The 14,212-nt window shown below is 44.2% G+C and overlaps 2 protein-coding genes and 1 pseudogene across 3 annotated transcripts; 1 reads left to right on the forward strand and 2 right to left on the reverse strand.

Moving 5' to 3' along the window:
- The first annotated feature begins 1 nt into the window (after position 1).
- On the forward strand, positions 2 to 2,272 carry LOC112348813 (pentatricopeptide repeat-containing protein At2g35030, mitochondrial-like). The gene has a single exon (XM_024682036.1). The coding sequence runs from the start codon at positions 2 to 4 to the stop codon at positions 2,270 to 2,272; it is 2,271 nt and encodes a 756-aa protein (XP_024537804.1).
- On the reverse strand, positions 2,188 to 8,092 carry LOC9638931 (ABC transporter C family member 13). 2 transcript variants are annotated; one of them, XM_024682188.1, is made up of 35 exons: positions 8,021 to 8,092; positions 7,859 to 7,954; positions 7,759 to 7,798; positions 7,626 to 7,702; positions 7,513 to 7,567; positions 7,231 to 7,461; positions 7,115 to 7,184; positions 6,996 to 7,062; positions 6,857 to 6,944; positions 6,687 to 6,805; positions 6,539 to 6,636; positions 6,422 to 6,488; positions 6,253 to 6,370; positions 6,082 to 6,198; positions 5,957 to 6,037; positions 5,695 to 5,898; positions 5,548 to 5,649; positions 5,423 to 5,490; positions 5,243 to 5,374; positions 5,039 to 5,186; positions 4,748 to 4,983; positions 4,528 to 4,684; positions 4,297 to 4,472; positions 4,143 to 4,254; positions 4,039 to 4,092; positions 3,861 to 3,983; positions 3,708 to 3,806; positions 3,559 to 3,651; positions 3,384 to 3,494; positions 3,156 to 3,338; positions 2,921 to 3,108; positions 2,679 to 2,865; positions 2,459 to 2,626; positions 2,327 to 2,405; positions 2,188 to 2,258 (listed from the first exon to the last, which is right to left on the reverse strand). In XM_024682188.1, the coding sequence occupies exons 4-34, from the start codon at positions 7,652 to 7,654 to the stop codon at positions 2,328 to 2,330; spliced, it is 3,759 nt and encodes a 1,252-aa protein (XP_024537956.1). In that variant the 5' UTR covers positions 7,655 to 7,702; positions 7,759 to 7,798; positions 7,859 to 7,954; positions 8,021 to 8,092; the 3' UTR covers positions 2,188 to 2,258; position 2,327. The 2 variants fall into 2 exon arrangements, with proteins under 2 accessions (XP_024537956.1, XP_024537957.1); XM_024682189.1 differs by lacking the exons at positions 2,188 to 2,258; positions 2,327 to 2,405; positions 2,459 to 2,626; positions 2,679 to 2,865 and having other exon boundaries at positions 2,975 to 3,025; positions 3,087 to 3,108.
- A 3,294-nt stretch (positions 8,093 to 11,386) lies between these two features.
- Positions 11,387 to 14,212, reverse strand: part of LOC9638933 — a 7,301-nt pseudogene continuing 4,475 nt past the window's right edge.

Genomic DNA, 14,212 nt, shown 5'->3' on the forward strand with positions numbered 1-14,212 from the left:
GATGGAATCGCCGGGGACGGAGCTCCAGCCCACCAAGGATTCATTCGCCAGGATCATCAAGTCTTGCGCCATCGCTGGGAATCTCACCCAGGGACGGCGAATTCACTCTCAGATTCTTAAGAGCAGGCACTCTAGCGACACGTTTCTAGCGAATCTCTTGGTGCAAATGTATGGGAAATGCGGGAGTGTTGACGATGCAGCGAAGGTTTTCGAGCGGATCAAGCGCCCTAACTCTTTTTCCTGGAGCATTATGATTCAAGCATATGCCCAAAACGGGCATCTTGCTCAAGCACAAGCTTTGTTTGATCGAATGCCGGAAAAAAACCTGGAATCTTGGAATGCATTGATTACTGCTTATGCCAGATCTGGTAAACTGGAGAAAGCCCAAGAGATTTTTGACAGCATGCCTGTGAAGAACACCGTCACCATCAATGCGATGCTCTCCGCATATGCCTCAAACGGGCATATTGGCGATGCTTGGAATCTTTTCGAGACCATGGAGCATCGCGACCGAATATCCTGGAACACAATGCTTCAGGGATTTTCTCTCAGTGGTCAGCTTGCAAAATTAAAGGATCTTTTTGATGATATGCCATCTGCAGATGTAGTTTCATGGACTTGTGTGATTACAGCATATGCCCAACATGGGCATTTGGAATATGCCCGTGCCATGTTTGATGCGGCGCCCGTAAGGAACGAGGTCACCTGGAACTCCATGATCACTGCGTACGGAGAGAATGCCGATGTTTCGGAAGCAAAAGCTTTGTTTGATTCAATGCCAAATCCAAATGTTGTGTCGTGGAACGCTCTCGTCCAAGCCTATGTCAATGCAGATGATCTCCAAGGAGCAAAGGTGGTGTTTGATCGAATTCCGGAACCGAATGTTATTTCGTGGACCACCATTCTTGCTGCTTATGCCCAAAGCGGCCAACTTGAGAAAGCGAAGAGAATTTTCGAAGATATGCCGCAAAAGAACGTTGTTTCCTGGACTGTTATGCTCTCTGCTTATGCCGAAAACGGGCATTTACGAGATGCGGAGATTCTCTTCGAGCATATACCACAAAAGAACAATCTGACTTGGAACTCAATGTTGCTGGCTTACGTCCAAAGAGGTGATATAGAGATGGCGAAGAGATTCTTTGACAAGATTCCTTCTCCATGTACAATAGCCTGGAACACAATGCTTCAAGTGTTTATCCAGCTTGGAAATCTGGACGAAGCTTTGGCTTTCTTTGAGCATATTCCCGATAAAAACTCCACGTCATGGACAACTATGATTCTTGCTCTCGCGAAGAATGGTCGAATAGATGAAGCAAAAGATATGTTTGTAAAGTCACTACCTCTCTACGATCTTGTGTCTTGGACTGCATTGCTTGGCGGCTATGCTCAAACTTGCGATGGATTTGTGGAGGAGGCCAAAACAACCTTTGAAGCTATGCCAGAATGGGATATGGTAACGTGGAACACTATGGTCTCGGTTTATGGCTTGAACAATCGCCTAGAAAATGCTAGAGCCTTGTTTGATTCCATGCCAGCATGGGATATAGTTACATGGAACACACTGCTTTCTATCTATGCCCAATCTGGATATAGCGAAGAATGTAAAAACCTCTTTGAAAGTATGCCATTCTTAACAGCGATATCTGTAAATGCAATGATATTGGGGTGTGATTCTCTCCAGGAGTCCAAGAGTTACTTTGATACGTGCATACCTCCTGGAGAGAGGGATATTCTTTGCTGGAGTTCTATGATGCTTGCATATACCCGGGCTGGGCATATACTCAGAGCCAAGAGAATGTTTGATGGGATGCCCGAAAAGGACTTGGTGGTGTGGAATATGATGGTGGAGGCGTATGGACAAGGTGGTCATGGAGACAACGCTGTGGAAGTGTTTAGAAAAATGGAGGTGGAGGGCATCAAGCCTGACAAGATTGCTTATGTGAGTGTCTTGGCAGCTTGCGGCCATGGAGGTCTTTTGGATGAGGCTTGTGCGAATTTCTCCAACATGAGCGATGCGCATGGATATGTTCCTGAGGATCAGCATTTGTGTTGCTTGGTGGATGTTCTTGGGAGGACCGGGAAGTTGAAAGAGGCCGAGGAGTTGATCGAGGCTATGCCGTGTGAGATTGGATCCGTGGCCTGGGAGTGCTTGCTTGGAGCTTGTAAAATCTATAAGAATGCCGAGCATGGGCAAAAGGCAGTCCAGAAGATTGGAGCTTTGATACCAGAGAAGGCCACTTTGTACTTGTCTATTGAGGCTATATCCCAATAAAAAGACCCTCGCGAGCGTCAACTCCAAATCGAAAACTTGTAAATGAAGACGAACCTCATTTTACGGCTTCAGCCAAAGAGTTAAACTTTGATCCTTTGTCACGCAAGAGCGCCTGTGGATCACCTTGTTCTACCTGTAATGTAAACGCCATTCATGCTTTCCTAAAAAGTCTATTGCTTCACGTACCAGTCGGCCTCGGTCCAGGACGAGAACTCTCTGGAGATCAGAGATAGTTGAAAGGCGATGGGCAATTGTGACCACCGTAACGTCTTGGCATTCGTGCGCGATGGTTCTCTTTAAAAGGCGGGTTGTCTCCGGATCCACATTTGCCGTGCATTCGTCCAAGCATAAGATCTGTAGCGAAAGTTCGTTATATTGGAGCAAACAAGACCAGGAGCTGGCTTACACGAGAGCGCTTGAGAAGCGAACGAGCAAGGCAGAGAAGTTGTCGCTGGCCTACAGAGAAGCTCTCGCCACATTCTCGTACTTGAGTATCCAGTCCCGCGGACTCCACTGCAGGCTTAAGGTGGCACTTTGCTATCATCTCCCAGAGCACGCAATCGCTGGCCTGTCCTGTTGGATCCAAGTTCTCCCTGACAACAGCAACATGTTAGAACTTTCCAGCCAGCACGTAGAAAAGCATCCTACCTCACTGTTCCTTCAAACAGGAAAGGACTTTGAGGAACGACCGAGAGGCTTTCTCGGAGTTGATGGAGGATGAGTTTTGAGATGTCAAAGCCATCTATAATGATTCTGCCAAAACTTATAGGCCTCAGTCGAAAGAGCGCACAAAGGATGCTGGATTTTCCTGCACCTGTTCTTCCTGCGATGCCTACCTGCGGTATCATCAGCTTCAACGACAGGCTCTGGAAGTTTTTAATACCTTCTCTCCTGCAGCGATTTTGAAGGAGATGTTGCTCAGGGCGGGAGGTAATTCAGGACGATACACGAGCTTTACGTTTTCAAACTCCACTTCTCCATTCTCTGGCCAGTTCTCGGGAAGATGGACATCTTCTAGTTCTTGATTGTCACCCTTTTCTGGAACTTCTATGTCGATCATTAGATACTGTAAGCATTATGTTAGAAGACAGGTTTTATAAAACTCACGAACCTGTTGCACACGCTCAACTGACACCATCTCTTTCTCGGTCTCGGAAAATGCAGTGAGAAGATTGTTGAGAAGGGAAATAACTGGCGCAGCGTATGACAATGCCAAACCAATCTGTGTGGATCTCACAAGAGAAACAAAGATGACAAAACTTCTTTCGCGTTTCATTACTATATACCAAACCAGCAGTCGTTGAGTTGATAAGTAGATCTTTGTCACGGCTCAGAACAGCCATCATGCTCACGAAAAAGACTAGAAACGCTGCCATTATCTGCAAGCAAGCTAAAAACTGTCAGCCTTGGTAAACTCACAACGGAGCTGTAGCACCTGGAGCCGAATGGACAGCCACAAGCTTGCTGCGATTTCAGAGAAAGACGCCCGCTGATTCGCTTCGACAAAAGTAACGTTTTGTGCCAAGAACATATCCTGGAAATGTATGAAGATTAACAACACCAAATGTGGATGAAAACCATCACAAACCTGTCGTTGAAATGCTCGGATGGTCGAGGCACCGTCTAGAGCTTCACTGAATGACGCATATATTGGGGACCGGGACACGCTATCAAGCCGCCGCAGCTCACGAGACGTTTCTCGGTAGAATCTCTGCATTTTTTTTATGGTTTATTCTTCACGGTAAGAAAACCACCCAAGAGCGAACCTGAATCCTGAAATATATAAAACCGAGAGGTATAAGAAGCACCACGATTTCCCACTGAAAAAGAAACAACGTAAGCCAGATTAAGATACCAGCCTGAAACTTACTTGGACAAGGCAGAGAACAATGAGAATTCCCAGAAGGCTGAAGCAATGCGCAAGTAATATATTCGCAATAAAAGGAAGGGAATCATCAATTGTATACAAATCCGAAGAAAACCTGCAATGACTATTGAGGCTTTGCAAATATAACACTCTTTACCTGTTAAGGATGCGTCCAACGGGGTTCTTCTCGAAAAACAAAATCGACGCTCGAAGGATATTGTTTAGCAGAGTTTCATGCACTTGGAATGCTGCACGTAAACCTCCGCATGCGAATGAAAATGCCCGCAGCAGAGTGAACAAGGAATTGAGACCACCTATAACAAAAAGAATTTTCTGCACAGTCGACGATCCATTCGTGGTCAAAGCACAAAAAGAATGAACAACCCACCAAGTAAAACTTCACAGAATGATGATGATCATTACTTGAAGTTTTGTCAACCCAGTGAGCCAGCCACCAGTCGTTTCCATTCTTTGTTGCCTGCATCAAGCTTGTACTAGCAACTGTTATTGCTAAGATGGAACAACCAGTAAAAACCGCATAAGTCCTGCACATTAAGCACGGATTAACACCAATATCAAGCACGGACGAAACAAGGGAGAGAATTAACCTGTAAACAGTTGCCTTTACTCGTCCATGATCTCGAGCTTCTTCCTCCACCAGAGAGAAAGATTTCGCTTCTCGATCGTTGCCGCAAAGCGTACGATCCTCATATGGCGTTACCTCTGTATCAACCTCGATCTCTGACTGGTTATTATCGGAGTTTAAGTGCTTGCACGGTGTGCTTGTAATACACTTTGCATGCCCGTTTTCCACGAGAACTACAATGTCAGCAAGCGATGCTGCCTGAGATATCAAACACATATCAGATTAAACAAAGAAAAACAAACAAATCATCAACCTGGTGATGGTGTGTGCATAAAACTCGAGTCTTGTCGCGTAACAAAGGCCCTTGAATCGCGTGATGCATAAGCCAGGCAGCTACATGTGGATCAACAGCGCTGAGCGGATCGTCAAGCAAGTAGATGTCACAATCTTGATAAATCGCCCTGTGGCCACGGCAGTTCGTAAAGCGCTGCAATTGTACCAGAAAAAAGATTCTCACCTTGCAAGTGCCAAGCGAGCCTTTTGTCCACCGGATAGATTGCATCCTCGTTCGCCTATCTCACTCAAATCTTTCTTGTGCATGAGTTCCACGTCAAAATCAAGAGAGCACGCTCTTACAACCTGATCGTATCTGCAAAATAATTGCAGTTCGAAGCTTTCACAAGAACAAGTTACCCACCTGTCTTCGACATAGAGCCGTCCAAAAAGAATATTTTCCCGCAGAGATCCAGATCTTATCCATGGGGTCTGCAAGGAGTGGACACCAGGTGTTAAATCACCAAAAGAGATCTGTTTCGATTGGACCTGTGAAACAAATGCAGTAGAACCTGAGACATAGACAGAATCCCGTTCACAATTCATCTCGTTTAAGATTGCGTGAAGAAGGGAACTCTTCCCAGATCCCACCTGCATCAACTTGTTATACAGAGGAAGCCCTGCGACGTAACTTACTTGGCCGAGAACGACCACCAGTGATCCTTTTGGAATATCGAGTGAGATCCTTTTCAGAGTCGGCAAAGAAGAAGACCAGCTAAAGTCCATCTCAGACACCTTTAAGGCCGTATTGCGGTCCATCTCAGGCGTGGTTCGAGAAAAAGTTTGTGAGGAATCGGGAGAGCTCAAAAAGCGTTGCAGCCTCTGAATAGACACCCATGCCTGGTTTTCTTTCATCGTCAAGGCGTGAAGAGAACGCAAAACAAATCAAGCAGCTTACCTCTACGATTCCAGTAATAACCCATGGAAAAGAGTTCAGTGGAGATATTAAAATGTTGAAAAGAGCAAGGCTGGTGAACACCTGAGCAGAGAAATACAGTCAGTCAGTCAGCTTTTGATAGTTACCGTGGCTGCATCCAGAGTATGTCCTAGGAACGTAAACAATCCAAACGTAAGGACCGAGAATAAAGTCGGTGTGCAGGCCCAGAAATAAACGCATAGAGCATCCAAGTATTTACGCGTCTGCAGGAAAAGACTGAAAGTTTAATTGATATCTTCGCAAGGCCAGACACTTACGGACAAGTGCTTCATTTCCTCGTTTCTGACTGTCCTGATTTTGTGAGCAAAAAACGTTTCCCAGGCATACATCTTCACAGTCCAAATGTGAGTCAAAAGCTCACTTGTTCTCCGGATCCTGATATCCATGGAAGATTAAACAAGAACTTTTAAAACATTTACAAGTCACCTCTCGTCTTTCTGAGCCATCATAAAAGTGTTTGCTTCACCAATTTTCACAGCTATCCATCGGTTCACTGCGTACCGAATTGTTAACTTCGTCAAACGAAACCAGAACAGAAATTACCCGGTATGAGAAGGATAACCACGGCAAGCCCCGCTAAAAAGGAGTACTTGACTTGCATGTAAAGCATACACAAGGCCACAACTATCTGCAATGGAAGACTAGCCTTTAAAACGTTAATTCTAGCTCGTGAAAGAACACAAATGCTTACCTCCACAAGTCATGCACACTTGAAAAGAGATTAATCGTCCTGTCGGCATCTACAGACATCAGCGTTTGGATTTCTCCAGTGGAAAAAGAGTTGCGCTGAGCAACACGTATGCTCAAAGCCTGTGGATCTTTCACTCAGACAGTATCCAAGACAATTTAAGTCGAGCCTACCTTGCGATAGACAATTGTTGTTAATCCTGCCTTTAACTTTAGCCTCAGCCTTGCTACTAGAAAACTGTAGTGCGTTCCCATAAATCCTCTAGCAACAAAGCAAATTAGCTGCGCAAACCAACCAAACAAGCAATTCTACCTCAACAGCGAAATACCTCCGATTCCACAAGCATACCAATAGCCACGTCCATGGCTGGTATGTTTACCTTTAAATCAACACCTTAAAACACAAATAGATCTCAAGGAGAACAAGCTCACCAGATTGCAGATACTTCATTATTGCATTGAGAAACAATGGGCCCGAGAAACTGAGGCAGTCATTGACAACCTGCAAATACTTGTTTTTTCAGTAAGTAGAGAATTGGTAGTCAAACCTTCAACAGTCCGATGAAGAAAAAACTCCATCCATAAGACCGGAAGATCGCCCAGAACAGCGACTTGTTTTCTGATTCTAAACAAGCTTCCCACAGTCGATCGCGGCATACTTCTGGATCGAGGTCCCCGGGCAATGGAAATAAATCGTCTTGGCAAAGTTGCTTGCCAGAACCAGCATTCATGAGAGGATTCACCCATGAAAACGTTAGTGTGCTCCAGATCGAGGCACTCTAAAAAGGAGATGAAGTTTTAGAAGGAAAAGATCCTTGAGACAAGCACACCTGAGATGACGATGAAGCAGACTGTAGCAGAGGCTCTCTCTCTCCCTGTTTGAAGCTGTAGCAAAACTTGGCAACTTATACAAGGAGCTCTGGTCAAAGAAAGAGCTTCTCACCTGTCTGATCCAAGCAAAGATAGAACCATGCTGGGAAGACTCGAATCAATCCTTCCCGAGGAAACCACCTCGATTACCTTCACGAGGAAAAAAAAGGCAGCGATCCCCCGATCAAAGCACTATCACAGCTTACCAGCACTACTCAGCTTGAGAGAGGAATAAATCCTTCGCTCCTGAAGAAGCAAGAAAAGTTCTAGCTTCTCAGAACGAAAAATCTTAAAACCGTCACTTACCTCGCGCCAGGCAACTCCCTGGCTCATACATTGTCGATGCTTAGCTCAAAAGCAGAGTGATCGCTTCCAAATGAGCTGAATAACAAGCACATCCAGCTACAAACCATAAAAAAAAAACTCTCGAATGATGATCACGCGTGATGATAAAAAAGGAAATCGTACCTGTGCGCACAAAGAGATTCCTGACGCTGATGGATCCATCCCCCGAAAAACACCATGCCCTAGCACCAAGAACGCGCGCCGAGGGAGAGCGAGCGAGTAAACCTAGCTCATGCTTTAGGTGGCATTTCCTGGGCCGAGAATCGATCCGGCGCCATCCAACGTTTCCAGAAACTATTATTAGTCAGCGATGGTTAAAGGCAAGGTCAACTGTCAACTCAAATCTATCTATCTAACTTGATTTCACTCTGGGTGGGTTTGGTCATAGTCTGTGGCTCGACACCAAACTCAAAACAACACGTCCTGGAGATTAATCCAGCACTTGAGAGTGATCAACCCCAACCAAGAACCACAGACTTACCATCTTGATCTGGAGGGTAATCCGCACCCGCATGATCTACCTTGTATGTATTGGGCTTCCACATGATCCATGGGTGATGAATACTTTCGCGAGAGCTAAAGTGCTCTGCTGAAATGCAAAAAAGAACTTCAGGTATGATCCAAAACAAGATGGGCTCTTCTGTTGATTCTTGGGATATCTACATTGTTGTAGCTCACTGTTCACTATACGGTGTGGTTTGAACCTGGGTTTGGCGTTGAGGATTTGCTCAACAGTGAAGCCAAGGCTGCAGAAGCGTGGAAGGGAAGGTCTGGGCTGTGAAGGGCGAACTCAAAACCTTGCAATGGGTTCTTACGGATAACGGTTTTCATTATATATAGTCTTAAAAAAAATTCTATTCGGAGTATATTATATTTTAACCTTAACTATTTTAACTCATTCTGTCACAAAAAAAGCATCTATTAATCACACACGCTTCCCATGGTCCACGATCAACCACGCCTCTGGTACGTCGGTCCAGACGGGAGGATAGAAGTCATAATGAAACCACTTGAAGTTTCCATCTCCATCGCCATAGCCATGACTCGACGATATGGCCAAGAACAAGCGTAAGACTCTTCCAGAAAAAACCACCTAGGTTAACAAAAGTCAGCGATCGTGACTACTAACACTGACTACAGCTCGAAGACTTTCTTCCATGGCAGCAAAGGTGAAGAAGAACCCGACCTCTTATGAGAACTCCCAGGGACTTTTCGTGCCTCTTCTGGAAGTTGGCAAAGATGAAAACTCTGGCGCAAAGCTCCACAATTAATGTACTCTTCAAGCACATCCAGGTTATCGATCTGCGGCGGTCTCTGGTCTCCCGATACCGTAGCCAAGAGAGTCGCATTTCCTTTCAAGGGTTTCTTTCTATGTTTCTTTAACAGGGAGTGCTATTGAAGGATACGGCAGTGATCTCTGAAACCAGTGACTCTTCGTTAATTGCCAAAAGCTGAAACTTCCAGATGGTTGGTGACAACTACTATCTCTTCTTCCTTTGGTTTGTATCACTCAGTCGTGATTGCTTGTGTGAAATTTTCCAACGGAACTATTGGCTGGTCCGTCGGTGCATTGCTTGGCTACGCACAAGGCGCAAAAGAGCGTGTGATCGCTTGCATTGGAGATGGAAGCTTTCAGGTACCCCTAAGTCTTCCACAAGTACAAGAAAAAGAGTCTTTTTTCTGCCAGGTTAAAGCACAAGATGGTATCATGATTCGTTACACCCCATCACAGTCCTGGTTAACAGCGGTGTCGAAGTGGAGATCCACGACAGCCCCTACAACACGATCAAAACTTGGGATTACACCCAGGTGGTGAACACTTTTCACAACAATGACGGTGCTGGATAGCCAAGGTAGAAATATCTATATCTCCCAAGTTTGTCACCATTGTCTCCATCTCTTTTCTTGTACAAGGCGTGTCGATGTTAGAATGTTTTAAAAAATGTTGTGAGGGTGCCAGGATTCGAACCCGGAGATACCATTTTGATGATTTTCTTTTTTTGGCCCCCTTATACTTATAGATGTATTTTCTCAATAAGATTAATTTATTTCATGACAAAAATTATCTTAAATAAACGCAGAATATACTACAAAATTTTAGCCGGACTATACGCTGGTTGAAGAGAGAACTCAAAGCCTGGCGTTGGGTTCTGGTGGAAAGATACGATCTACCTTGTATGTATTGGACGTCCACAGGATCCATGCATGAATACTTTCACGAGAGCTAAAGCACTCTGCCAAAATGCAAAGAAAGAGCTTCCGGTATGATCATCCAAATCCTCTTTTTGTTCTCACTATTCACTGCACGGTGCGGCGTTTTGGTGACCACCCTGTTGAGATGCAAGGCCGTGGGTGATTACCTGGTGTCAAGACCTTGGTAAGTTTGTGGTTCTTGGTTGAATCGATCATTCAATTGCTGTCCATTTGATCTCAGGGAGGGGAGGGAATCTCTTAAGCCGGACAGTCAATTGGAAAACAATGACGAGATCTGCCTGAAAGCAAGAAAGTGCAACCCCCAAAAGGATCGCAACCCCCCAAGCTTCATTTCATTCTAAGATCAATCTTTAATTTGATTATTTTTTTTACATTCTTGGCCTGGAGTGGTTTGCAGTTTTTTTATTTGGCAAGCAGCTTCTCAAAACGATCTTTGAACCTCACTTAGTATTGTGAGCATCAGGCCGTAAGCGTCGGCCAACTCGATAAGAGACCTGCAGTGCACAAAACGAAAAATCTTAAAATCTTTAGCTCAAAACTAGAATAACAAGCACATCCAGCTTATCATAAAAAAAACCCATCCAGCTTGTTCAAAAAATTATATTATTATAGGATCAACTTTCAATTCAAAGGGAGACGATCGTCAACTTGAAGCTTTGGGGGGCTTGCGATTGGGCTTCACAGAGATCACATCATAGTCTCCTACACATGGCTCTTCCGGCTCAAGAAACTCAAAACAACACATCCTGGAGGTTAAATCCAGCACTTTTGAGTGTGATCAATCGAACGAAGAAGCACAGAACGTACCTGCTTGATCTCGCAGACACCAGGTAATCCGCACCCACAGCCTTGGCTTCACTGTTGAGCAAACTCGCAACACTGCTTTCATCACGATGCCGCGCCGTGTAGTGAATGGTGAGCTAAACAAACGCAAACATAATAAAGCACCAGTTTTAACGATCATTCAGATTATACCTGAAGCTCTTTCTTTGAATTTTGGCAGAGCGCTTTAGCTCTTTCGAAAGTATTCATCACCCATGGTTCCTCTAGAAGCCCAATACATACGAGATAGATTGTGTCCTTGGCGTGCAACCGGTTATCCGCAAGAACCCATTTCAAGGCTTTGAGTTCTGTCTTCACAGCCACAACCCACACCTTCCCTTCCTTTTTCCCAGCAACATCCTCCAGGCACACGCGGATGCTTTCTCCCATTGCTAGTAGATGTATCCTTGTGGTTTTCAATATATATCGTCTAAGTGGCTAAAATTTCGTTTGCTATTTTTCGACCTCCGTATTAGGGCTGCCTGGGACAAAAAAGAAAACCGAGTTTTTCATTAAAGTCTTTATATGGACCCTTTTCAAGACTGCTACAAATTAATTTTTTAATTAATTAGAATCTTTTTATTATAGCAGAATCAATTTCTTTTTTAGTGTAAGAAGGACCTAAATTAATTATGTCTACATTCTAGCATATACTAAGATATTTAACTCATAAGGAAATAAGAAAAACAAAATGAATTGGGGGTGTAGTGGTTTATCCCAAAACAAAAAAAGAAACCAAAATGGTATCTCCGGGTTCGACTCCCGGCACCCTCACTTATTTTTAACATTTTTACCGGTTTTGAGCGCTTCAGTCGAAACCTTCCAGGAAAAAAGTGAGATGGTGAATATGAACTTGACAGATACCTTGGCTGTCCAGCATTTGCCATCATTGTTGTGGAAAGCGTTCACCACTCCAGTGTAACCCAAGTTTTTTATCGTGTTGTAGGCTCCGTCGTGGATCTCCACTTCAATAGTGTCGCCACTGCTGTTAATCAGGAATATGATGCTCCTTTGGCCGTAACGAATCATGGTACCAACATCTTGTGCTGCAACCTGGAGAGACATACCAGGTTAAAAAAGAAAAGAAACTCTTTTTCTTGTAGACTTCGGCGTACCTGAAAGCTTCCATCTCCAATGCAAGTGATAACACGCTTATCTTTTGTCCGTGCCAAGCAGGGCACCGACAGAACAGCCAATAGCTCCGTATTGCATCTGGAATTCATATCTGGAATATATCCGAGTGATAGAAAACAAATGAAGAAAATATTACAGTTCTCACCCGCAACCATCCGGAAGTTTCAGCTTTTGACAATTAAACCAAGAATCACCCGTTTCAGAGATCACTGCCGTACCCTTTGATAGCATTCCCTGTAGAGACAAGAGAGAAGGAAAGAATTTTAAGAAACCATTGAAAGAAAGGGTATGTGCTTGAAGAGTACATTAACTCGGAGCTTTGCGCCAGAGTTTTCCTCGCCGCCAACTTTCGCCAGAGGCACGTAAAGTCTCACGAAGTTCTCGTAGGAGGTCGCGTGCTTCTTCACCTTAGCCGCGAGGCCGTAGAGAAAGTCATTCATGAGCACGCATCCAAACGAGAGGCCTCCACCGATGGTCACTCTCTTGGGCTCGACCATTATAGCTTTCTCCTTCTTGATCAGGAGTGAGTATCCCACGGAGCTGTAACCGTTGAAGATCGGCCCGGCAAAGAGATAAGCGTCGGCCGACTCGGACAGCTTCGCAGCAGCATGGAGAGCTCACAGCTCACCAGTATGTCCCGAGGAAACGTTTTTGGTCGACCAGTGCATTTTTTTATTGGTTTTTTATGGTTTGTAGCTGCTTGTTATTCGTCTTTATATTATTATTGGTCAATTTTCAAGTCAAAGCAAAGGGAGACGATCGTCAACTTGAAGCTTTTGCGATGCTTTCTCTTAAAAAGAACAAGCGGGTTTTTTTATAGAGTCTCAATTGATCAGAAGAACCCTAATGCACTAGCATTTGAATCATTCATTCATTTACATGGTATTGTGGTGCCTCCCAAGAAACATGGGACCAAATAAGTTGCCAGGATAGTTTGGCAGCTGCCACTGGGTTCTAGGTCTCTTGCGCTTCCAGCCTGTTGCCCCTTAGTGAAGCTGCAAGTGAGGGCTTGGCGTTTGAGTTCCATTTCCCGTATCGTCCATCTTAGACCGCTGAGGAGCCTGCAGAGGTGTTTATATTCGGACACATCGTCCACCTTTTCAAGACAGGTGAAGCAAAATGATTTTAGCTCTCACAAGTATTCATACCATTGCCAGACCTAAATTGATTGTGTCTATGGTTTATCCCAAAACAAAAAAAAAAAACCAAAATGGTAACAGCAGCGGCCCCCATTCGAGCAGCTCCTTGCTCGCGATGCTCATTGCTGTGGAAAGCGTTCACCACTCCAGTGTAATCTTTTTTCAGCCACCGTTGTTAATCAGGAATATGATGCTCCTTTGGCCGTAAACCTAGACAGACCAGGAAAGAAGTTCCACAAAAGAGCCAAGTTCCTATAAAAGCTTTGTCTTGGTTCCCATAAATGCTTGTGTTATGTCAGCACAAGGGTTTCCAAACAAGACACAAATCTTCCACGCAAAAACCATCAAAATCATTGATGAGAGATTCCATGCTCCACAAAATAAACAAGTTTTCAATCGCAAGAGCAATGGATGTTCCACACAGAAAGAAGAAAAAGAGAGAAAAAATTTCGTTACCTGTGATGAAAGAATTCGAATTGGGGCCTCCAACGATGCAAATCACCGGTAAATTCTCGCTGTAGGAGCCCGCGATGGTTGATGACGCTAAGCCCCCCAACAGTGAAGGTCACGGCGCAAGCTCCCACGCCTTTGGCCCGCGCGTAGCCATCGGTGGCATACCCAGTATTGAGCTCGTCGCAATAGCCCACGAAATTCAGCAGATTAAAATCCCCCAGCACACCGAAGAGATCGGTTACGCCGCTCTCTGGCAAATCTTGGCAAATCTCTAAGAACTTGACAAGTATTATAATATTAATACTTAAAAATATTATTAAAACATGTAAACAATAGCGAACTGTATTTTGTGTACAAATGTCATGAACAAATGGTACTCATCCTTAATGATTTTTATTATTTAAAACTAATAATTAAAACATTGAGAAAAAACACATGGCTTTATAAAATAGATATATAGTTTAATTGCTTATTTCTTATTTGTAATAACGAGCTTTAAAATTTTATTATTAGTCATTTTTTATTTTTCTTTTCTTGAAAGCTATTATGCACA

Source organism: Selaginella moellendorffii, unplaced genomic scaffold (assembly GCF_000143415.4).
Source record: "Selaginella moellendorffii unplaced genomic scaffold, v1.0 SELMOscaffold_33, whole genome shotgun sequence".
Lineage (NCBI taxonomy): Eukaryota > Viridiplantae > Streptophyta > Lycopodiopsida > Selaginellales > Selaginellaceae > Selaginella > Selaginella moellendorffii.